Below are 26,456 nucleotides of genomic sequence, written 5' to 3' on the forward strand. Positions count from 1 at the left end.
TTGATGGCTCTGGGCCAGTACTTGCTGGGATTCAGAAGGATGAGAGGGTATTTCATTTAAACCTACCCAAATAGATTGGATGTGATGAAGATATTTCTAGTAGTGGGAGAGTTTAGGATCAGAGGGCACAGCCTTTAGAAAGGAGTGAGAAATTTCTTTTGTCAAAAATGATGAATCTGTGGTTTTGATTGACTGAAAACCAAGTAATTGGATATATTTAAAGCAGATTTGACAGATTCATGATATATAAAGGCTTCAAAGGTAATAGGGAGAAGGCAGCAGAACAGGGTTGAGAGGGGGGGAAAAAATACCATAATCAAATGGTAGAACAGACTTGATGGGCCAAATGGCCAAAATCTGCTGTTATGGTACGTTGCTTTATAAGAGTTCCCTAGATACAACTAATCTTTTTGGCAAATTAATTGACATTGATGTTCTCAGTTTGAATGTGAACATTCAGCTACTATGACATTTAAATCTGTTTCTTTTTTTATTAATGTATTTCCATTTTTTGTGGTTTCGCAGAGCACTTGCTAACCTGTGAATGTATGTTTATCTAAGCATGTATTAATATTGGGAAATAATATTGGTCATTGTTTCAGAAACTGTGTAGAAATATTAGTGTCTTCTGCTTGCTTCAGGTTTTGGGCAGGGATCATCCTGATGTGGCCAAACAGCTAAATAATCTGGCACTATTGTGCCAGAACCAAGGAAAGTATGAAGAAGTGGAGTATTACTATGAGCGAGCTTTGGAAATTTACCAAACCAAACTTGGGCCTGATGATCCAAATGTAGCAAAGACAAAAAATAATTTGGTAAGACAAATGATCATTATAAACTGTTCCATAGGAAACAAAGAACACATGTTGCAATGAAAGCATGTCATGTTTTTAAGAAACTATTCATCAACTAAAATCAAAGCCTTTCCTTTCAGTTGGGTGAATTTGGTTCAAAATCTTTATTCAATTCTACCCCAAACTTTGCAACAACCCATTTTATCCATATTCTTGATTGTAGTTTTCCCCTTAAGCTTCATGCACAAATTCAACTGTGTCCTTCAATGCCTCAGGAACATAGGTTTACATAATGACTTTCTGAACTTTGATATTTTGAAATTAACTAGTTGTATCCAAGTTGTGGTTATGGACCATAAGACATAGGAGCAGAGTTAGGCCATTTGGCCTATCGTGTCTGCTCTACCATACAATTATAGTTGATCCTTTTTCCCCCTCCTCAGCCCCACTCCCAGCTTTCTCCTTTATCTTTGATGCCACGTCCAATCAAGAACCTGCCTTAAACACATCCAATGACCTAGATTCTACAGGTGCCTGTGGTAACAAATGCCACAAATTCACCACCCTCTGGCTAAAGAAATTTCACCACATCTCTTTTTTAAATGGATGCCCACTATCCTCACCACCCTCTGGCTAAAGAAATTTCACCACATCTCTTTTTTAAATGGATGCCCACTATTCTGAGGCTGTGCCCTCTTGTCCTAGACTCCCTCACAGGGAAAACCTTTTCCACATCTACTCTGTCTAGGCCTTTCAACATTTAAAAGGCATCAGTGAGATCCCCCTTCATACTTCTGAATTCCTGTGATTACAGACCCAGAGCTATCAAAGGTTTCTCGTATGACAACCCTTTCATTCCCAGATCATCCCTATGAACCTCCTCTGAACCCTCTCCAATGCCAGCATATCTTTTCTTAGATGAGGAGTCCAAAGCTGTTCACAATACTCAAGGTGAGCCCTCAGCATCACATTCCTGCCATTCTAGACCTCTTGAAACAAATGTTAACATTGCATCTGTCTTCCTCACCACTGACTCTACCTGCAAGTTAAACTTTACGGTGTTCTGCACAAGGACCCCCAAGTCCTTCTACAGCCTGCTTGTTTCCTCAACACTACCTGCCCCTCCACCAATCTTTGTATCATCTGCAAACTTGGCAACAAAGCCATCTATTCCATAATCTTACTTTCTTTTTAAATCTTTTTATTAATTTTCAAATACATAAGCATAATAACAATAGTAGTACAGAGAGTTTGGGATTACATTGTTGGTAAACAGTATATACGATTATAAGCTATAGATAATACAAATGTACTAAGCCTCCTAAACTCTTAATGTAATTAAATATGATAGAAAAAAACATTAAAAAAACAAATTAGAAATAAAAAAAAAACTAAACTAAACTGAACAAAACTAAACTAAACAAAGCTTGGCTATTATATTACATCGGATACAATCAATAATGTCAATAACTCCACTCCTCTATCCAAATATTTAAGGATAATACATTTTTGGCTTACCAATGGTGGAACATAGTTATTTATCCTCTTCAGCTCGTCGGATGATTGCATTTGTTACATTACTGGCCAGAAGATCCATTTTATTGAATTGGAAAGAGATTAATCCTCCTATTACATTCCAGTGGTTTTCCCAAACTATCTTTTGTTTAAATTCAGAAAAAATCGGTTAAATTCAAAGAAACTTGGAGATCATTTATTCAACACTTTCGTATGATGTAACTTGACCTGTTCCATAATCTAAATAACTGATAAAAAGAAGCGGTCCCAACACCAACCCAAGCGGAACACCACTAGTTACTGGCAGCCAACTAGAAAAGGATCCTTTTATTCTCACTTGCTGCCTCCTAACCATGCTCTATGCTCTAACCATGCCAGTAACGTTCCTGTAATACCATGGGCTCTTAACTTGGTAAGCAGCCTCGTGTGTGGCACCTTGTCAAAGGCCTTCTGAAAGTCCAAATATACAACACAGGAATATATTGTAACACACAGAATCCTATAAAGTACAATACAATAAAATAGTCAGATAAACTGTTGATGCAGGCAAGTGGTTAGCCAGGACAGCAAAAAAAAAAGAGCTCTTTCAGTAGTACCATGAAATGTTTTAATAATTAAAAGTTTAAAAAAAACTGAATTAATGAAAACACAAATAATTTTTAACAATGCTTTTCATGCCACCATCAGACCCATGTGCACAAATAAGGATTCCTGAACAGATCTCCCAGGGTCAGGAGTAGGGTTGGGATGTGCAATAAATGCTGGCCTTGCCAGCGATATCCATGTACTGTAAAATAAAGTAAAACCTGTATCTGAAATTACAAATGGTATGGCTGATTGGAGTGCAGAGTCTACACTAAGTAAGGTTGCAGCTATGTACAGTGAACTCTGGGCTGAATGAAGTTGGATTTGGCTTGATACCTAATTGCTCTGAATCCTCTGTGTAAACTACCCATTGTTCCCAAGAAGCACAAGGAGACCTCAGTGGAAGTACACCATTGTTATTGTATTGCTAAAACACCAACTCAAAAAGCAGGAGACAAGTTTTGGAATGAAATTTTGCCGCCTTACGAAGACTGGCAAAACCTTTGAAAAGTTTTTAAATATCCCTGATATTCCAAGAGATTTAAACTATTTTAAAATTGTTGAAAACATCTGTCACTAAAAAGATTTCAGACTTATCTGGGTGTGTAACAATTCCTGCATTTTGACAGGAGGGGAAATGAATCTGTGGTGGAAAGCAAAACTTTAACCTGTGTAACAGGAAAAAGTAGAGTAAATTCATAAATAGTTGCAAAGGTACATACAGTTTGGATGTCCACCAACTATATTAAGTACAAAAGAAAGGAATTCAAAATCGGGATGTATGTTAAACTTGTGGAGACTTCATTTGTCTATACTTGATTATTATGCACAGGTCAGAAGTCCATCTTATAAAAAAGAAAAAAGTGGGAAAGAGGAAATGTATAACAATTGAAATAAGAGATCAGAATAATGAAAAAAACAGACTGAGATCTTTTTCTCCAGTAAAGTCACAATTGAGAGGTGACTTAATATACTTTGAAATTATGAATGAATTTGAGTAGATGGAGGGGGAAGTTATTTTTACTTTTGAAAGAGTCTGATACTAAAAATCACAAATATAAGCCAGAAAGGCAACAATGGCAAATTCCAAAAATTTGGAATTCATTGCCATTTGGAACAATTGTGACACTTGGCAACTATATTCAGTGTGTTATTAGATACTGTATGTACACAAAAGAGAAGGAAACATGACAGGATGATGAAATTTTGCATAAGATATATGGACCCTAAGCTTCCAGTATCTGCAGATTTTCTCTTGTCTGTGACCAGCATCGACTTATTGGCCAAATGGCTTGTTTCTGTTCTGTAACGTCCCGAGTAATTTTATGTACTAGAGTAGCTAGCTGCATTGACTTTAATTTAGCTCAATGAACGTGCTATTCGTGGCCTGAAACGTAGTTGAAGGAATATCCAGAGAGGATATCATGCAGAGAACCGAAATGATTTTTTAAGTATCAAATTGTAATGCTGTAGATTACTTGATACAAGGTTTTGAAGATTTAGGAAAATAATATGATTGGCTTGATTCTTGTACTAATTTTCTTATTTGATTTATTCTGACTCTTCTCAATGCCTCTTTAGCAATTACATTTATAGAAAATCAATGTGTTTAGCCAATTGATTTAATACATTGCAGCTTCTGTTTTAAAGAATTCCTATATTTCTGTCTAATAATACATTTTATACATTTTAGGCATCTTGCTACCTAAAACAAGGGAAGTTCAAACAAGCAGAGACATTATATAAAGAGATTCTCACACGTGCTCATGAAAGAGAATTTGGTTGTGTGGATGGTGAGTTGGTGATGACACATTTTCTTTATCTTGAGCAGATCTTTACAAATGTCAATTAGAACAGTCAGCATAACCTAGGTATGAATGTTGCTTCCTTTATTTCTTTGTTTTAGAGAAATGAATAAGCCGGTTTCAAGCTAACAGGCAATGAAGAATAAATAAAATATAAAACAAATGGATGCTACCTTATGGTATATGTGAATTGTAGTTTCTTTATATTATACACTCAATCAAATTTATGCTGTACTTTGGAAATATTTCTAAGTATTATAAAAGGTAAAATTATTCAAATGTGGGAAAAAGTTATAATTTGTGATTCCTTTTTGTATTTTTTCCAAGATGAAAATAAACCGATTTGGATGCACGCTGAAGAAAGAGAGGAACAATGCAAGGTAATAGTAAAACTTCATTGTTTTCAATGGCCTGTATGAAAATATTTCAGTTTATAATGATAAAATAAATTAAAGTAATTTGGAATTTTTTTCCTATATTGAACACTATCCATAGTCTAGAAAATATATATGTGCTCTGCTTTTTAGATTGTGATATTTTTTGGTATCTTCTCTGAGGAAGTTCATTTAATCTAATTCAACTTGAAAGTATGAGGTTGGATGTTGACTCAGCCCAGAGTTGATTTCTATTGCCCTTGTACCCACCTGGTCCAGCTAAAATAGGGTATCATAGGTTAAGCCTCTATCAGAGCTGTTGACACATCTAATCCTATGGAACAAAGATTTGACAATATTTTATTCTTTAATAGTGCATCATTTAAACATCATGTAAATCTTTTCTCATTATTACTGTTGAAACGTAATTTTCTGTACTGTTTTAATGATTGTTTTGCATACAAGCCCGACACACATTGCACATACTAGATTATTGTACTCTCTTCAGGGGAAGCCTAAAGATGGCACCACATTTGGCGAGTATGGAGGCTGGTACAAAGCATGCAAAGTTGACAGGTATGTTTTCATATTTTTATTAAGGAACTTATTGTAAATAGAAGAGTATAATTTCTTAGTCTCAAGACTGTATACACCTGCTTAATGTGGAGTTCTGAATACAGGTCTTCCCTGGGTTATAAATGCCTGACTTATGTACACTTGTATGTATGACCTATTGTTTGGGAGATCATAATGGATTTGCTGGTTACTGTGGGACTGCTGCATTTTCCTCTGGGTGGGAATGGGGCACTTCCTGGGTTCAGCCAATATCAGTCTTAGCCCTGCTTCTGAATGTACCTACCCAAGTGCTGCTTAAATGATAGCATTGTACCTGCCTCAGCCACTTCCATATCAAGTCAAGTCACTTTTACTGTCATTTCGACCATAACTGCTGGTACAGTACATAGTAAAAATGAGACAATGTTTTTTCAGGACCATGGTGTTACATGACACAGTATAAAAACTAGACTGAGCTACGTAAAAAAACAACACAGAAAAAAACTGCACTGGTCTACAGACCTATCCAGGACTGCAAAAAGTGCACAAAACAGTGCAGGCATTACAATAAATAATAAACAAGCCAATAGAGCAGTAGGGCATATATTCACAATGAACTGTGTGGGCAGGGGAGGGTGTGGAATGTGACCCTTGAGTCTGCTCTAAATCTTTCCCCACTCACTTGACATCTATTCCCCTTAGTCTTGGAGTCCCTTACCCTGGGGACTGTACCATCCACCTTATCCAAACCTTATAACACAGTACTACATGCAGCCTCACTGTAGACAAATTTGCTGAATGGCCTTTTTCAATGCTAAATGATTCTGTTATTCTCTGACTCTGAAAATAAATTTCACAGTTATTATAATTGTTGAGGGTACGTTGGACTCCATTTCTTTTGGTATTAGATCTATAAAAGGAAGAATACTTTTCAAATGTGTATTTTTTTTTGAGAACTTTAATTTGTTCGTTTCCCTTTTTACTCCATAAAGCCCAACAGTGACAACAACTTTGAAGAATCTTGGGGCTCTTTATAAACGTCAGGGCAAGTTTGAAGCGGCTGAAACACTTGAAGAAGCAGCTCTGAGATCTCGTAAACAAGTAAGTTTCACCATGTCAGCAATGTATTATATTAATTGCTTTCTTTGCGGAACAGAATGAGGTGTTAAACATTTGTGCATTTTAAGAGGAACAATGTTATTTAAATCATAGAATTATGAAATTATAGAAGAAACTGTGCCTTCAGGCCATTATGTCCATAGTCCTTCTGTGCCTTGTCAGTTCAACTGTTTGTCCAGGTACTTTAATGTTCTGAACATATTTTGGTAAGGCCACACTTGGAGTATTGTGTGCAGTCTAATCTCCCCATTACAGGAGGTATGTGAAGGCTTTGGAAAAGGCATAGAAGAGATTCACTGGGCATTGACTGGATTAGAGGGTATAAGCTATAAGGAGAGATTGGATAAACTTGGGTTGTTTTCTCAGGAGCGTTGGGTGTTGAGGGGAGACCTGACAGAAGTATATAAAATTGAGAGGCATGGATAGGGTAGAAGGTCAGAATCTTCTTTTCCTAGGGCAGAAATGTTTAATACTAGAGGACGTGCATTTAAGGTACAAGGGAGCGTTTAAAGGAGACATAAGGGAGAAGATTTTTTTAAACATGCCTGAAATGGGCTGATGGGTGTAGTGCTGGAAGCAGATATGATAGTAATGTTTAAGTGGCTATTAGAAATATGAATATGCATGGAATAGAGGGATGTGGATTATGTACCGGTAGAAGATCATTGGTTCAATTTAGCTTTGTGTTTGGTGCAGTGCCTGTTCTACTATTCTGTGCTCTATGTACCTGCCTCTTCCACCTACTCATTCCTGAAACACTCCATCCCAGGCAATATCTTGGTGAATCTCCTTTCCATCACAATTATTATTTCCCGTGGTGAAGCTCTCAGTATTCCAGCTGTGGCCTAATGGGCTGGGTTCAGTTTTTATTAATGGGCTGAGTTCAGTTGACAGCAATGCCATTTCTAAACCAAAGTAGTACAGGTTCAAGACTTGAGTACTAAATTTAGGCCAAGGTACCAGAGGCTTATCTTTCACTCGTGATGAACAAGGTGCCTGTAAGTTAGTGGTCACCAACCTTTTTAAGCCTAAGATCCCTTACCTCGGCCTAAGTGAAAGGCAAGATCTGATCCCAGATCAATTAGTTACACGTATGCGCACTGGGGCAGAAAAGACCGGAAGTAAAACCCCGCAACCCGGAAGTAGAAGTAATGTATAAACACCAGGGGTACCCACCCTTTTTTTTGCACCACGGAAAAGTTTAATATTGACAATATTCTTGCGGACCAGCCGACGGAGGGTGGGGGTGGTGTTAAACATGACAGGAATACAGCAATACTCGAAGCAGGTTCCATATGTCCTGTCTATTCTGCAATTTAGTTCTCACGGCTCTTGGCACTTAGCTTCTGTCCCGCGCTGCTCACGTTTTTTCTGCTGAGAAAACTCAACAGGTTTGTCTCTAAGCGCAGGGTGCTTGCACTCAAGGTACCGAAGCAGTTTTGAGGGCTTCATTGCCTCATTAGACAGCCTCCGGGTCCGAGCTCCAGCTTCCCACCCGCCCACCGCCAGATGCCTTGGCCAGGTGCGGCTGGTCGTGGGTGGGGTGAAAGGACAAGGTCAGGGCCGGAGGTCCCTGTGCTGGGGCCGCGGTGGTCGCAGTCTGGAGAGAGCGACTGACCGAGCGAAGAGTGCGACAGGACGCACGCCCACCCCCCTTGTAGGATCTATCGGCCGACAAAAGATTGTTTCAGTAGATTGCAGTAAGTTAGCTGAGCCCGAATTAGGTCATCTGCAAATATTTTAGCACCAGGTTCCCCATGAACATTTGGTGTGTTAAACAGGTTTAGAGGCAGCGCTCCAGGCCAGTAACAACGGCACTTCCCGCCAGCTGCCCGAGGCCAACCAGTGTCCCCTGGCGCGAAGGTATCACTGCGTTTAGGCGACTGATAACCTCGCATGCGTTCAAGTTCAACAGTGAGCGTGACAGGGAATGAAGAAAGGTACAGCTGACTCCTATCGTTTCCTCGCAGCCCGGTGGTTGGGGACCACTGAAGTACACTGTAGTGCGGGGGAGCTACACGCATGCACACTGGGCAGAAAGAACAGAACTAAAACCCCGCAACCCGGAAACTATCTCTCAACAGTATTTGTGTATTTATTTTTCTTTTTTTTTCGGGATCTACTGGGAAAGTCTCAAAGATCAACTAGTCGATCGTGATTGACGGGTTGGTGACCACTACTGTAAGGATACGTACGTGGAACTATTTTGAACAGATAGATAGATAGATAGATACTTTATTCATCCCCATGGGGAAATTCAACATTTTTTCCAATGTCCCATACACTTGTTGTAGCAAAACTAATTACATTAATTAGCATTAATAAAATCAAAAAGCATTAATAATAGCTTTTAAAAAGTTCTTAAGTAGTTTACTTAAATACATTAAATACAATCAACCCCGGCACTTTAACATATCTTACTCCTGGCGGTTGAATTGTAAAGCCTAATGGCATTGGGGAGTATTGACCTCTTCATCCTGTCTGAGGAGCATTGCATCGATAGTAACCTGTCGCTGAAACTGCTTCTCTGTCTCTGGATGGTGCTATGTAGAGGATGTTCAGGGTTTTCCATAATTGACCGTAGCCTACTCAGCGCCCTTCGCTCAGCTACCGATGTTATACTCTCCAGTACTTTGCCCACGACAGAGCCCGCCTTCCTTACCAGCTTATTAAGACGTGAGGCGTCCCTCTTCTTAATGCTGCCTCTCCAACACGCCACCACAAAGAAGAGGGCGCTCTCCACAACTGACCTATAGAACATCTTCAGCATCTCACTACAGACATTGAATGACGCCAACCTTCTAAGGAAGTACAGTCGACTCTGTGCCTTCCTGCACAAGGCATCTGTGTTGGCAGTCCAGTCTAGCTTCTCGTCTAACTGTACTCCCAGATACTTGTAGGTCTTAACCTGCTCCACACATTCTCCATTAATGATCACTGGCTCCATATGAGGCCTAGATCTCCTAAAGTCCACCACCATCTCCTTGGTCTTGGTGATATTGAGACGCAGGTAGTTTGAGTTGCACCATAACACAAAGTCCTGTAACAGTTGGAAGGAATTTTCCCTTGTACTGTAGATAACATCCCTTAGTCACCATAACTAAAACTAATTATCTGGTTGCTATCAGCAGTCATGAAAGGCATATTATAAATGCAAATGTTTTGTTTTAAATGCTCCATGTATTCATATGCAATTTTGTGGTATATTTACATTATACCTTTATTCATGTTGTATCTGGTTTCTTTATAAAATCTTAATTACTGGCAGTTTAATATAATTTCATATTATTGTAAGTATTTCAAATAAAATGAATACCTTTGTTCCTCAGGGTCTCGATAATATCCATAAACAAAGAGTAGCTGAAGTACTTAATGATCCTGAAAGCATAGAGAAAAGAAGAAGCCGTGAAAGTCTAAATGTAGATGTGGTAAAATATGAGAGTGGGCCAGATGGTGGCGAGGAAGTGAGTATGGGCGTAGAATGGAATGGGGTAAGTACAGTACACAGTCCACAAATCAGAGAGAAATCTTACTATTGATACTTTAGTAAAAGGACAAGAATAAAAGTTTTCTTTCATTAAGATGATATTTTTTGTAGTTAAATTGGCAAAGTTCTAAGGTAAAAATAATTGGATTTACATTTATGTGAGTTTTAAGTCTTTGGAACTCTTCCTTAAAGGATTGTAGAAGTTATCATTTTTACATCTCTCTCTCAGAATCCAGAAATTTTCGGCTATTTGAGATAAATATCATAGTAGATATAAAATGTTGCCAATTAACCATGCAGATTTCTATTACTGAGGTCTTGAGATGTGATAGAAACTATAACTCAGTAACACAGAGATTTGGATCCTGACTGACAATTTAAAATATCTTTCTGAATGCCTTCTTAAATTGAATTAAGTTTGATCCAAATAGTTATTATGGCACAATTTATTTTTAAGTATAATGCAAAGTATTTCATGTATTTCAGTAAAGTCAAACATTATCAAAAGAAATAACTGGATTTGTTTTATACAATTACCATTTGCAGGAAGTATTTTCACTTCAAAATATTGGATCATTGGAAGTATTCTATAGTCTCCCCAAAGACAATAGAAGGGCAAATAAATAAGAAGATTTTGGAAAGCTGCGAAAATAGCAGGGTTGTTGTCATGGGTGACTTCAACTTCACTAATATTGATTGGCATCTCTTTTGTGCATAAGGGTTAGATGGGGCATAATTTGTTACCTGTGTCCAGAAAGGATTCCTGACACAGTATGTGGACAGGCCAACTAGAGGAGAGATCATACTGGGTCTAATATCAGACAATGAACCTGATCAGTTGACAGTTCTCTTGGTGGACGAGCATTTTGGAGATGGAGACCACAATCCCTGACCTTCACCTTGGTTATGGACAAGGATAGGAGCAGATAGTATGGAGGAGTGTTTATTTTGCTGAGGGCTAATTACGATAGTATTATTCAGGAACTTGGAGCATAAATTGGGAACAGATGTTCTCAGAAATGCACAGCAGAAATGTGAAGATTGTTTAGAGAGCACTTGCATGGCGTCCTGGATAGGTTTGTCCAATTGAGACAGGGGAAGTGCGACAAGAGAGGTGGAATATTTAGGCAAAAGAAACAAGGAAGCAACCTAGGCTTCTCTCTTTGCAGTGAAGGTTTTTGAAGCAAAAATCGTATGGGACTCTTGAAGATTGTAGAATGTCCAGGAAAACAGTTAAGATGGGTAAATTCCCAGGGCCAGATGACATATGGCCATAAGCCTTAGTACACAAATAGGCTTCTTGATCTTCCCCCTTGATGCCCTTACTAATCAAAAATCTATCAACTTTTGCTTTGAGTGTACCAAATGACTTGGCCTCCACAGCTATTGGTGGCAATGAATTCCACAAATTCACCACCTTCTGGCAAAAGAAGTTCCTTCTCGTCTCTTTTCCAAAGGGATGTCCTTCTATTCTGAGGCTGTGCATCGTGTCCCAGAATCCCACTACTGGAAATACCTTCTCCATGTCCACTCTATCTAGGCCTTTCAATATTCGATAGTTACAATGGTCCTCTCCTTAGACTTCTAAACTTTAGTAAGTACAGACCCAGAGCCATCAAATACTCCTCATTTGTTAATCCATTTGCTCCTGGGGAATGACTTTGTGAGGGTAGATCGTGTCTCAGAAACATGATTGAGGTTTTTTGAGGAAGTGACTAAACAAATTGAAGGCAGAGCTGTGGATGTGGTGTATGCAGATTTTAGTAAAGTTTTTAACAAGGTTTCTCATGGTAGGCTGATCCATAAAGTCATAAGGCATGGGATTCGTGGAAGTTCGCTACATAGATTTGTAATTAACTTCCCGACAGAAGGCAGAGAGTGGTAGCATATTCTACCTGGAAGTTGGAGACTGGTGGTATTCCACATTAATCTGTACTGAAACCCCTAATTTTTTGTTATGTTTATAAATGACTTGGATGATGAAGTGAACTGGTAGGATAGTAAATCACAAACATGAGAAAATCTGCAGATGCTAGAAATCCCAAGCATCACACACAAAATGCTGGAGGAAATCAGCAGGTCAGACAGCATCTATGGTGGGATAGTAGTTTACAGAAGACTCAAGGTTTGTGGGGTTGTGGATAGTGATGGAAGTTGTCATAGGGTACAAGGGGATATAAAAAGGGTGCAAAGCTGGGCAGAGAAGTGGCAGACGGAGTTCAATCTGGAGAAGGTGAAAAGTGATGCACTTTGGAAGATTGAACTTTAAGGTGAAGTAATAGGTTAATAAGAGCAGAATCGGGCCATTCGGGCTGATTCATTTTTCCCTCAAGTGGCAGGATTCTTAGCAGCATAGAGGAATGGAGGGATCTTAGGGTCCAAGTCCATTGATCCCTCAAAGTTGATAGGATGTTGAAGACAAATAGTGTGTTGATCTTCATTAGTCAGGGGATTTTGTTCAAGAGCTATGAGATAATGTTACACTTCTATAAAACTCTGGAATGATCTGTTCAGAATGCAGAGGATGAGGGAGAGGAGGTAAAATGTGTTGCTGTAGGGTCCTGTTGAAGATCATAGAAGTTGCGGAGAATGATGCGCAAGATGCGGAGTTTCATGGGGTGATAGGTGAGAACAAGAGGAACTTTATCCTTGTTAAGGCAGGGGAAGATGGGGTGAGGGTGGGTGTCTGGGAAATGGAGGAAATGCAGGTGAGGGCAGTATCAATGCTGAAGGAAGGGAAATCCTGTTCTTTGAAGAAGGAAGACATCTCTGTCCAGGAAATGAAAGACTCATCATAGGAGCTGATGCAGTGGAGACAAAGGAACGAAGAAAAGGGAATAACATTTTTACAGAAGACATGGTGTCTCCTGTATAAGATGTCCAAGATAAGCTTGGCATTTGGTAGGTTTATAAAAGATATCGGTAGACATTTTGACGAGATGGGGACAGATGGAGAAAGGGGAGAGAGATGTTAGAAATGGACCATGTGAATTTAGGGCAGGATGGAAGTTAAAGGCAAAGTTAATTAAATTGTGATCAGCATGGGTACATGAAGCAGTACCAATGTAGTCCATTAATGTAGAGCAGAAGGATTGGGGAACATTACCAAGAAAGCCTTAGAAATGGACTGTTCTCTGTAGCCAACAAAAGGTAGGCGCAGCTGGAGCCCATGCAGGTGCCTATGGAGGAAGTGGAAGGAGCAGAAAGAGAAATGGTTGAGTGTGAGGACCAGTTCCACCAGAAGGAGGGTGGTGGTGGTGGGAAACTGGTTGGATAGTGAACATGCCTTATGAAAAAAATATTGAGCAAACTAAGCTTTATTTGGAGCAAAGGAGGTTGAGAGATAAATTGATTATGAGACATGCCAGAGGGCATACTGTTAAAGTAAGTGGAGGAAAGCTTAGGGAAGATGTCATAGGTAGGTTTTTTTTTAACAGAGTGGTAGGCTTGTGAAACACACTGCCAGAGATGGTGGTAGAGGATGATACAATAAGGACATTTAAGAGACTCTTAGATGGGCACATGGATGAAAGAAAAATGGACTATTATAGGTTATTAGGAGGGAAGTTTTAGATTGTGGAGTATGTTTATATAGGTTGGCACAATGGGCCAACACTGAAGAGCCAGCACTGTTCTCTGTTGTGTTGCATTAAAACTAAAGATTTAAATTCTTTTTGATGTTCTAAAAATGCCATTTAGAGCCACAGAACCCTATAGAAACAGGTCCCACTGCCCACCATGTCCATGCCAACTATCAAGTACCCATCTGTACTAATCTCAATTCCTTCAAGTGATTATGTGGAAATCTGAGTTTTGAGAGCTTTTCATTAAATTTTACTATATATTAGTGTACAAGTCCAAAGGTGGGATTGAATATTTCCCTTCCCTAAGATTTCCTTGGACTGAAGGTGCCGTTATTGATTCCTTGGTATGCTGGTTAAATTGGAAGAGAAATAAGTGAATTCTGACTTGTATGTTCTTGAAACCAGATATAAAGCAAATTGACTTGACACTGAGAATACTTGGTTGGGTACTCTATTGCTGAACAGTTGATGATTTCTTGAGGGGGGGCATTATATTGTTAAATCATCATAAATTGGCTTAAATGGTTTGAAATTCTGAGAAATAAATTGAGACAATGCTATTTGGTCTGGCAGATTTGTTCTGGCTAATGAATTGATAAAATCAATTCTGAATTCCTATCATTCTGAATTTTTCTTCTTCAGTCCCTTTCTACAGTTGACTTAATTCTGTCCTTTGGTTTTTATTCTTTCTGTGAAGGGAGTTTCATCTTCTCACAGCTTATACTAAAATATATTTAATTAAACCTTTCCTTGGATTTCTTCGTTTGAAAGAAATCAACCCCAGTCCAATAGAACTATACAGAGTACTCTGCCTATGGCTGATCAACAGTCCACAATATTCTAACAGGACTGCCTTGTTTTCACATTTTCTGCCTTCCCTTATAAAGGCACGTATTTATTGTGCTGCTTCAATTACTATCCAACAACATTCAGGAATCCCTCTATTCATCTTTGCTGCCTGATAAGTTAAAATGCACGGTAATTGCAAAACTACTTGGCTATGTTTTATGGTTTAAAGTTCTCATTAATGATATTTTGGTAGATAATTTTAAATTCAGTTATGCTCAGAATTTGTTGATGGAGTTATGTATTTACAAGAGAATAAAATGAAGTATCAAGCTAAGATAACATGTATCCAAGAAGTTTGACAGTTGGAATTTGCACTTATTTTACTTAAGAAAATTTTTTGATGTTTCATATTCCTTTGCATAAAACAGTAGTAATAAACACCTTATATAACAAAATTCAGTTTTGTATTTGGGAAGGAATCAATAAATAAACATGGAGTATTCATATTTTTAAGTTTATCTTGATTGAAAAAATAATGTTCTTTTGTGACACTATCAACTGCTGTATGATTCTTGTGTTGAGAAAGAAACCAATGTCTTAATGGTATGAAAAATGTGCAGAATATGTTTTGACTAATTATTGTCTTTCTCCTTTTGAATTCCCAGAAGAAATCCAGAGGCTAGAGGTTTATCTTTTGTAAATTTGTACTTCTGTTGGTACTGTGTACTGTACAGCTCTTTATCTTTTATTTGGCTTGCTCACTTTTTATTATCAGTAAATAATCAGGTTGATGTTTGTTTTATGTATGAGTTTAAAGTATTTTTCTTGTGCAATTTTGTATTTTCATATGTACTGCTGACACTATTTCTGGGTCGTTCTTCCACTTACTTTGGCATTTAGAAATACCTTTCAGAATAAGATTGTTTTATTTTTAATAATTCAGTCTAACTATGAAATTGACTAATCCTATTCATAATTTTCAAAATTTAGTTCATTTTCTCATTGGCTTCATGCTTTTTACTTTAGGATTGCATATTTTGAATTTAAGGAAATACAAAGTTTTTAGCTTCTGCATAACTGTACCAATATGAACTACATATTTTCATTTTGAACATCACTCTGATAATGTCATTTAAAAAATAATATAACTGGCAAATTATTATTGTATAAAAGTAATATCAAGCAGTAGTAAATCAAGGCAACTGGACTTGCTGTGTTGTCTAGAAGACGTTTTGCCACTCATCCTAAAGGCTTTTTCAGTTCTAATCCATGGTGGGTAGTTTTACAGCTTATAAACAGAGTTGTTTAAAAGAATAGCAATCACATGAGGGTCATTAAGAGTCATAGAGGTAATGAGAGGATCATTAGTCTTTGGATGAATGGAAGTGTGAACTGTTGTGGAGACGCTGGGATAGAGATGTTGGGACTGCATTATAAGTAGCTGAGAGGTGGTGTCATACCCAACCCTCTCTGTTCAGGGATGGGTTTTCCAGTTAGATAAAGATGGCTTCTTTAACCTCTCTTTCAAACCACTTGTCCTCTCTGTCCAAAATGTGCAGAGGCGGTGGGATACGACACCACTTATCAGCTACTTACAATGCAATCCTAACTGTTCCCAATACAGCTGACAGCTCAATTCATGCAAAGATAAGACTAATAATATTCTCAATACCTCCACGACTCTTAATGTCTCTTATGTGATTGCTATACCTTTAAGCTACTCAGTTTATAAACCAGAAAACTACCCACCATAGAGTAGAACTGAGAAAGCCTCTTGGATGAATGGTGGAACTTCTAGACAATACAGCAAGTCCAGTTGCCATGATTTACTACTGCTTGATATACCAATGACCTAGATAACTGAGCATAGATGTGTAAAAGTAAGCTTTATAGTAATAAAGATTATTGATAGATTCTCACCTTAAAAGATAAAATGATTTTTAAAATATATGAATTTTTGAAATTCTCCATTGAATTACTTGCTTAAAATAGCTTAAAGAATTTGAATTATAATCACTTCTAGTTGAAATTTTATCTTAGCAGCAATGCAATATACTTAATCGTCTATTTAAAAAAAAGTCTACAAAATTCTGGCATGAATCTTGCCCTTGCTTTTTGTGTTGGTCCTAAAACTTTATGACTTGGCAGTCTATCTCACACTGAAGGGTTCTTGCAGAGAAAATTAGGAAATAATAAAAAAAATTGACCATCACTTTACAGAGCACAAAAGAATGGAATATTAGACAATAGACAGTAGGTGCAGGAGTAGGCCATTCGGCCCTTCTAGCCAGCACCGCCATTCACTGTGTTCATGGCTGATCATACACAATCAGTACCCCGTTCCTGCCTCTCCCCATATCCCTTGAACCCGCTATATTATATTCATGAGATTGAGATACAAATTAAAATCAAAGCTTTTTTTAAAATCAGTACTTTCACTATTTTAGTAACTTGCATCTTTAAATATTTATTTCTTCTACATTAATGGTGCTTCATGCACCCATGCTGCGCTTGTCAGTTTTATCAACTTTGACTATAACTTCCACCCTGCTTTTAAATTCACTTGGTCCATCTCTGACACCTCCCTCCCCTTTCATGATCTTTCTGTCTTCACCTCTGGAGACAATCTGTCAATCAACATCTTTTGAAAAACCTACTGATCCCCATGGTTATCTTGACTATACCTCTTCCCACTCTCTCTCCTGTAAAAATGCTCTCCCCGTTTCTCAGTTTCTTCACCTCTGCTGCCGCATCTGTTCCCAGGATACAGCTTTCCGTTCCAGGACATCAGAGATATCTTCCTTTAAAGAACGGGGTTTTCCTCACTCTACTATTGATGCTGCCCTCGCCCGCATCTGCGCTCACTCCTTCTTTCCTCTGCCCTGATAGTGATCGTCTCTTTAGCCTTTACCTACCACCCCATCTGCTTCCACGTCCAACAGATTATCCTCTGCAACTTCTGCCACCTCCAAAGGGACCCTAGTACTATGCAATATCTTTACCTCTTCTCTTCCATTACCCCCCCCCCCCCCCCGATTTCTACAGGGGTCACTCCCTGCACAATTCCCATGTCTATTTGTCCTCCCCTGACTTACCTCCAGACACTTTCCCTGCAAGCAGCCTGTGCTACACTTGCCCATACACCCTCTCCCTCAGCTCCATCAGGGCCCCAAACAGTCCTTCCAGGTGAGGCAACACTTAAACTGTGAATCTGCTGGGGCCATCTATTATATCTGGTGTTCTTGATGCCACCTCCTCTACTTGGTGAGACCAGTCATAAATTGGGTGACCACTTTGTTGAGCACCTCAGCACCATCCACCATAAGCAGGCCTCCCCAGTGGCCAGACATTTTAATTCTGATTTCCTTTGTGACATGTCAATCCAACTCCTCCTTTTATGCCAAGATGAGGCCATTTTCAAGGTGGAGGAGCAATATCTTGTATTCCATCCAGGTACCCTCCAACCTGATGGTATGAATATCAATTTCTCCTTCTGGTAAACAAATTCCCCCCCTTCCTCTCTATTCCCATCTCTGACCTTTTGTAGTACTTCTTTTCACCTGCCGCTTACTTCCCCCAGGTCCCTGCCTCCTTTCCTTTTCTCTTATGATGCACTCTCTTTTTCAATCAGATACTTTCTTCTAAGACCTTGATCTTTCCCACCTATCTGGCTTCACATATCACCTTCCAGCTAGCTTCTTTCCCCTTGCCCCACCTTTTTATTCTGGTGTCTTCCCCCTTCTCAGTTCTGAAGAAGGATCTCGGTCCAACATTTTGACTACTTATTCTTTTCTTTAGATGCTGCCTGACCTGCTAAGTTCTTCCAGCATTTTATGGTGTTCCTTTGGATTTTCCAGCATCTGCAGACTTTTTTGTGTTATTTATAAAGGAATTGCCATCAGACATCAAGAGATAATGTGGAAGCTGTAGTAGGACAAAGATAGCCTGAGGCAGCTGTAGTTGTCGTGGTTTTTCGTGCTTTTCAAATGACCAGGAGACGCAGAAAATTCTTCAAGAAGGGTTAAACTTTAATTTGCAAATCAAAGTTGAGACAGTCATTGAGCTAGTCGCTGAATGCCTTCCGATTTTCGGACCCAGCCGCTTTTTAAAGCAAACCTGGTTTAGCTGCATTAACATATCCAAGCGGTGCATATCACAGTACATCCGTTACTATTGTTTTTACCTATTGACTTATTCGTTCTAGTCGACTATATAGTTTTAATTACACAGCAGACAACTTGTCTCCTACATAGCTTTAGTTACACAGCCGACACGTTCAAAGCAAAATATCTCTTAGCTACTTTTCATTAACACATATTGTCTCTACATTCAATTGGATACCTGATTAGCATATATTAACACATCATTGTCTTTTAGCATTTCACACAGTTTTGGTTACACAGCAACTTCACAGCTGGCGCGCTCCCAGCCACCTTTCCCTAGCATATACCAACACACCATAGTTTTTAGCATTAAGTTTTATACTCCATAATATTTTATACTCCAATATAATTATGTCGTGGTTTTTCGTGCTTTTCAAATGACCAGGAGATGCAGAAAATTCTTCAAGAAGGGTTAAACTTTAATTTGCAAATCAAAGTTGAGACAGTCATTGAGCTAGTCGCTGAATGCCTTCCGATTTTCGGACCCAGCCGCTTTTTAAAGCAAACCTGGTTTAGCTGCATTAACATATCCAAGCGGTGCATATCACAGTACATCCGTTACTATTGTTTTTACCTAATGACTTATTCGTTCTAGTCGACTATATAGTTTTAATTACACAGCAGACAACTTGTCTCCTACATAGCTTTAGTTACACAGCCGACAAGTTCAAAGCAAAATATCCCTTAGCTACTTTTCATTAACACATATTGTCTCTGCAATCAATTGGATACCTGATTAGCATATATAGTAGGACAAAGATAGCCTGAGGCAGCTGTAGTCAAGCAAGACCTTTTAAAGTGATGTCGCCAGAGATAGATGAGATAACAGGATGTGAAACATACACAATAACTAAGGCTCTGTTATCTTACTAACTTCAAAACGGTGCTCAAAGTTTTGATTAACTTTGAGCACCTCTAGTGTCCTTACTAGCTTCAAAATATCATGGGCTGCCTGCTTAAAGTTTTGATTGACTTTAACATCTCTGTTGTGAATGGTGATTGATGTGTGTAAGAAATTCAAACATATACAGTTTGATCAATATCCATAACTGATAAGCCAATTATATACATATAAAAAAACTCTTTTCTGTTCAGATTGGGTGATGGGTCCATGCTATCCTTGTGCACAAGTAAATACAATTTTTTATTGAGCTGTAAAAATGTATGTGTTCTGAGCCCAGTTAGTTATTGTTGGTGATGAGAGTTACTTCGGTTACGAAGATTTCTCAACAGTAATTGTGGTTAAAATGCCCATTATAGCAATGACAGAGTTGCATTTTAATTATTTGCAACTGCCTGGTTTTCTATTTTTGGTGATTATGCTGTTGAAGCCTGATACTAATTTCCAATGGTTATGCTGGAGAAAGCCTGCAAATAACACAAGACTGCAGATGCTGGAATCTAAAACAACAAGCTGCTGTGGAGGAGTTCAGTGGGTCGAGCAGCATCTTTTCTGGGTGGGGATGGAAGCTAAAAAATTATCAACACTTCAGATTGAGACCCTGCAATGAGACTGAGCATGTAAAGAGAAGACAGTTAGTTATTAAGAGGAGAATGGTATGGGTGAGATGGGACAGTAGGTGATTGGTGGACCAAGGACAGGTGGAGGATGACAAGCAGATTGAGTTGGGTGGAAATGGGCTGCAGATGAGAGACATAGCAGGTGGTGATAGGTAGAAGCAGGCAAAAATAGAGAAAGGGCTGATGGACCCAGGGTGAAGGTGGAGACGATCTCCCCCATTATCCTCTCCAATTGAAAAGTCTATTAATTTAGCACAATGATTATTCTAAATGTAGAAACACCTCTCAGTTAAAAAAGTAATCAAAAGTGATTCTTGTCAAGAAAGATGAAACTGGTATTAATTTGAGAATAACATGAAAACCTTAAAACCCTTGATTTAAAGATTCAAGAAGTAAAGACAATGATGTGATGCTTCCCTCTAGCACACTCATTGGGAATGAAGGTCTTTATGACAACATTCATATCCCAAGTTGGACTTGGTAGTTCCCTAAATGCATGCATTAAGACTTGCGGGCATCAGCTGCTTTTTTGCCTTTTGCTGAAGATATTCCTGGATGTTAATAGCTGTTTGAAAACATCAGTATTATTACTGTATCTCAGCTAGTCACCTTTTATTAATAACTGAGATAATATCACATATATGCAAGTTTGTCAGTGACTTGAACATCGATGTCATTGTGAGCCTTATAAATGGAAATATAAAATTAGAAAGATTTTAAATTGATCAAAGCACTTGAATTTAGTTCCCTATTTGCTATGTTGGAATTCAAGATCTTGTCTGAATCAGTGGCCCAAATTCTTGGCTGGTAATCGATAACTTAATCACATTACCTTGTCACTAAAATATTGATAAATGTCAACTTTTCCTCTATGTTTGTGGAGTAAGCCATACAAGTCAAATGTGAGAAACCATAAAGAGAGATGTTGGTGTTCCCTTATCTCAACTTTTTTGTAACCTTCAACAGAATCTTCAGAAATGGCATTGTTATGGTAGTCATTGAGGAATTTCAGTATGTTGTTAAATTGGGAAAATCAGGTTGGTGAAGGATCCTAAGAGAAATATGTGTAGAATGCTAACAAGATGGCTTTTTAGAGCAGCTTGTGGTTGAGCCCACTAGGGGAAAGATATTACTGGATTGGATGTTGAGTAATGAACCAGATTTGATGATGGAGCTTAAGGGTAAAGGAACTTTTAGGAGGCAGTGATCATAATATAGAATTCACCCTGTAGTTTGAATAGGAGAAGGTAAAATCAGATTTATCAGTATTACAGTGGAGTAAAGGGAATTAGAGGCATTCAAGGAGCTAGCCATTGTTGAATGGAAGGGGACACTAGCAGGGATGATGGCTGAACAGCAATGGCTGGAGTTTCTGGGAGCAATTCAGAATGCGATGGATAGATACATCTCAAAGAAGTAGTAGCATTCTAAGAGAGCATGACGCAACCATGGTTGACAAAAGTCCAAGACAGCATATAAGCAAAAGAGAGGGCATATAATATAGCAAAACTTAGTGAGAAGTTAAAGGATTGGGAAGCTTTTGAAAATCAACAGAAAGCAACTAAGAAGTCAATAAGGAGAGAAAAGATGAAATATGAAGGTAAGCTAGCCAATAATATAAAATGGGATACAATTTTTTCCCTTATATAAATATTAAAAGAGTGAGAGTGGATATTGGACTACTGGGAATTGACACTGCAGAGGTAGTAATGGGGGACAAAGAAATGGTGAATGAACTGAATAGGTACTTTGCCTCAAACTTCACTGGAAGACACTAGCAGTATGCCAGAAAATCGAGAGTGTAAGAGGGCAGAAGTGAGTGTAGTTACTATTACTGTTTGGGAACTTGAAAGATCTGTAGGTTGACAAGTCACATGGACCAGATAGACTGCATCCTTGGGTTCTGAAAGAGGTAGCTGAAGAGATTGTGGAGGCATTATTATGGATGAGGTTTCGGGGTACTTGGAGGCATATGATAAAATAGAACAAAGTCAGCACGGTTTCCTTGAGAGGAAATCTTACTTGACAGATCTATTGGAATTCTTTGAGGAAATGATGTGCAGGATAGACAAGGGAGAGTCAGTGGACATTGTATGCTTGGATATTCAGAATGCCTTTAACAAGAAGCTGCACATGAGGTTGCTAAACAAGATAAGAACTCATGGTATTACAAGAAAGATATTGACATGGATAGTAGATTAGTTGATAAGAGACAGTGGGAATAAAGGGACCTTTTCTGGTTGGCTGCCAGTGACTAGTGGTGTTTTGCAGAGGTTGGTGTTGGGACCACTTCTTTTCAAGTTATATGTCAGTGATTTGAATGATGGAATTAAAGGCTTTGTGGCCAGGTTTGCAGATGATATGAAGATAAGTGAAGGGGATGGTAGTGTTGAGGAAGCTGGGAATATGCAGAAGGACTTAGATGAGGAGAATGGGCAAAGAACTGGCAGATGAAATGTGTGGTCATGAACTTTGAAAAGAATAAAGGCATAGACTATATTCTAAAAGGGGGAAATGTTTTAAAATCAGTGGTGTAAAGGGACTTGGGAGTCCTGGTGCTAGATTCCCTAAAGATTAACTTGCAGGTTGAGTTGGTGGTAGGAAGATACAAGGTTGGCATTCATTTCAAGAAGACTAGAATATAAAAGCAGGGATTTACTGTTGCTTTATAAAACATTGGTTAGATCACGCTTGAAATATTGTGAGAAGTTTTAGGCCCTTTTTCTAAGAAAATATATGCTGGCATCAGAGACGGTCCAGTGGAGGTTCATGTCAATGATTCTGGAAATGAAAGAGTTAATGTACTGTCTAAGGTGCATTTGATGGCTCTAGGCCTGTAGTTGCTGGACTTTATAAGGAGGAGGGAGGTATCGTATTGAAATCTATCAAATAAAGAAAGACCTAGATAGTGGATGTGGAGACTGTTTCCTATAGTGGTGGACTGGAGGCACAGCCTCAGCATAGAGGGACATCCCTTAGAACAGAGATGAGAAGGATTTTTTTAAAGACGGGGTAGTGAATCTCTGGAATTCATTGGTATAAGTGGCTGTGGAGTCCAAGTCATTGGATATATTTCAAGTGGAGGTTGGTGGATTCTTGCATCCTCAATAAACCCAATAATCATAATAAATCAATAAAAGACTGTACTAACTGGGCATATAGTCAATGTGCAAAATACAACAAACTGTGCAAGCACCAAAAGAAAATAAATAAATAAATAAACAATAATTATTGAGAGAATGATATGAAGAGTCCCTGAAAGTGAGTCCAAAGGTTATGGGAACATTTTAATGCTGGGGCAAGTGAAGTTGAATGAAGTTATCCCCACTGATTCAAGAGCCTGATGGCTCCTGAACTGTTCCTGAATCTGATGGTGTGAGTCCTTAGGCTTCTGTACCACCTTCCTGATGGCAGGAGTGAGAAGAAGTTATTGGGAGAAGGTAAGAGAATGAGGTTGAGAGGGATAATAAATCAGCTATGATAGAATAGCAGAGCAGGCTCGATGGGCCAAAAGTTCTAATTCTGCATCTGTGTCTTGTGGTCTAAATCTGATAAGAATTATCAGAATTTATCAACTAATGATGATTAAGATGTGAGTTTATAATGACACATTAGCCATAATTTCCCTTTCCTCTCACCTCTTGCCTTTGGGTGTCTAAATTTTAGATGTGGATTGTTATTCCCTCAGAATGAATTCAAAATTATACACTATTAATTTGAAATTGCCACTCCAACCTTGTCTCCCATCTTTCAGTATAAATTGTGCTCTGTAAAGTGTTTTAAAAATCTCACTATTTTACTCTTCGTGAATTTTGAATAATTGCTTATTAGCAATAATTGTTATAGTTCCAAGACCTCTGTGAAACGATGCCTGATAGAAACTGACATTAGGTAGAAGTGAATTTGTAAGAACAAAGACTGCTAGATCTTTATGGTGAGGTCAGCTAAAATCTGTCATTTATTCTCTGCATGGATGGTGCCTGAACTATTTCCAGCATTTTTGTATCTCAGATTTCCTTTATTTAATATTGTTATTTACAGTAAGCTCACATCTACTTAAACAAATTTAAAAGTAGTGGAAATAGTAGTTGGCAAATGTGGAGTGGGAAATTTTTCAACTCTCATTAAAACTAGAAGTGACAAGGTCAAGGACTTGTGCAGATGCTCTGTAATTCTTGGTCTTACTGAGGTACACTGTATGCTCACTGTATCGCTTATATTAGACACTGAGTGACTTCTGATCATGTGTTACTTTGGCTATTCATTTCAGTGTGGTTTCTTGACTGGTGGAAAGCATTATGCTAAGACAAACACTTTGAAATCATTATTATTAATTTAATTTTTAGCATGCCCCCTAAATAATTGAATCTAACATAATTGTGCAGTGCAGAGGTGGTGTTTCCTCTCTCTTGTTATGAACATGAACTTTTTTTATTTCTGTCATTTTACCTATTGGTCCATCCAACCTACCTATACAATTCCCTTTGTATCCAATAGCCCTCTAATTTCTGACACAAGATAAAAGTACAAGGCAGTTAGGAGAAAAACTTATGACTATCTCAGATCAATTCTAATGCATGCAAGTACCTTTGCCTTACTTAAAATTTTACAAGTTTCTTTGGTAAGTGAGCTCCTCCTCCCCCGATTCCCTAGAGTTATTAGTTATGTTGCATTATGAATATATCCTTGAATCTTTTCTTCTATCTGCCTACTAATCCATTCTCTTCCTTTGAATGGAGCTTGGAACAGTGTGTTTGTTTTGAGTATTAGGTATTGATGATGTAGCCTGCCTTTAGGATCTTGGCCGAGGAGAAGAGTCTGATGATAGTCCATTTCTGCTGCATTTGGATGAGTTTGCAGAACCAGCCTTTGTGATATGTTTCCAGTCCCTTTGGCGCAGTGGTTAGTGTAAAGCTATTACAACACCAGTGATTGGAGTTCAACTCCCGGGTTTCCTCTGGGTGCTCTGGTTTCCTCCCACATTCCAAAGATATGCAAGTTGTTAAGTTGTGGGCATATTATGTTGGCACCAGAAGCATGGCAACATTTGTGGACTGCCTCCCCCCTCAGCATGTCCTCTGACTGTGTTGTCATTGATGCAAACAACACAGTTCACTGTATGTTTCAATGTATATGTGACAAATAAAGCTCATCTTTTTCTTTCTCTTTAAGGAAGGTAATCTAGTCTGAAAGACATAGGGTATGAAACACTGTTGCCTGGTAGACTGCGGGTTTTGTGCTATGTCTGAAACAATTCTTTATTGAATATTAATTGTTGAAGGGCAGCAGTTTGTAGAAACTAAAATAGAAGTGCTGGAAGAAATCGGCCAGTTAAACAGCATCTGTGGACGGAAAAGCTAGTTACTGCTTTAGCTTGGAGATCCTTTATCATTTTTGCTTTTCTGCGCACACATTGCTTGAATGGCTGAGTTCTTTAGCATTGCTATTTTGTTTCAGGTTCCACCATCTACAGTTTTGTTTCCCCAGTGGTTGATAGAAAAATTATGGATATGAAATTATCTTTCAGTGAATGAGTTGGTGATGTATTAGAGTTCAGCCTTTAGGAGTGTACAAGTTCATGCATTGCTTGTGTACTGCAGCTCAGCTACTGTGATGAGGTAACTTTCATTCTTGAGTGTAGACAGCAGATTGAACATTTTCCCATTTGTTTTGAAGGTTAGCTAAATTCCTGCAGGAACTTTACTGGAGGTGGGAGTGCAGGAATACCATGAGAGTGAAAAAAGCGCAGGCAATAACAGCCTTGCTTAACACTATTCTTCACTATTAGAAAAAGTAGTCACCTTGGATTGTAAATTCTGGTCTTCCCTAACCAAAATTAGTAGCTGAAACAATGCAAATATAATCTATTCCTTTCACCTTAAACCTAGATGCTTCAGACACAAAATTAATCTAGTGGTCTTCATCAGCATAATTTTCCAAAACTTCAATATTGCTCATTGTAAGAAAACACAATATGAATAGATGATCAGAACAAATGGAAATCTATAATTTGTAAGGTTTAATTATTTTCCTTTTTGTGAATTGCTCTACAAATGCATCCTGAATGTGCTTACTATTGTTTGCTGTATGACGTTTACTCTTTGTTGGTGCTGCTGTTTTGCATTTTTAACTATCCTTTTTCAGAGGTGTGCATTCTTGAACTTT

At 38.4% G+C, this 26,456-nt stretch overlaps 1 protein-coding gene across 7 annotated transcripts in view; it reads left to right on the top strand.

Annotated features, from left to right (window-relative positions):
* The window catches only part of klc1a (kinesin light chain 1a), a 111,811-nt gene that overhangs the window by 60,785 nt on the left and 24,570 nt on the right, over positions 1–26,456 (top strand). For 5 of the 7 annotated variants that reach the window (XR_012098223.1, XM_073039747.1, XM_073039750.1 and 2 more), the window contains 6 exons: positions 642–815; positions 4,588–4,687; positions 5,027–5,079; positions 5,582–5,649; positions 6,621–6,729; positions 10,077–10,238. Coding sequence is in view for 6 of the 7 variants with exons in the window: in XM_073039747.1 (XP_072895848.1) it covers positions 642–815; positions 4,588–4,687; positions 5,027–5,079; positions 5,582–5,649; positions 6,621–6,729; positions 10,077–10,238 (666 nt within the window). In the remaining variant the exon portion in view is untranslated. Of the gene's footprint in view, positions 1–641; positions 816–4,587; positions 4,688–5,026; positions 5,080–5,581; positions 5,650–6,620; positions 6,730–10,076; positions 10,239–15,272; positions 15,293–26,456 lie in introns of all 7 variants that reach the window. The other 2 variants (XM_073039751.1, XM_073039753.1) reach the window with 2 other exon arrangements.

Source organism: Hemitrygon akajei, chromosome 3, assembly GCF_048418815.1.
Source record: "Hemitrygon akajei chromosome 3, sHemAka1.3, whole genome shotgun sequence".
NCBI classification, from domain to species: domain Eukaryota; kingdom Metazoa; phylum Chordata; class Chondrichthyes; order Myliobatiformes; family Dasyatidae; genus Hemitrygon; species Hemitrygon akajei.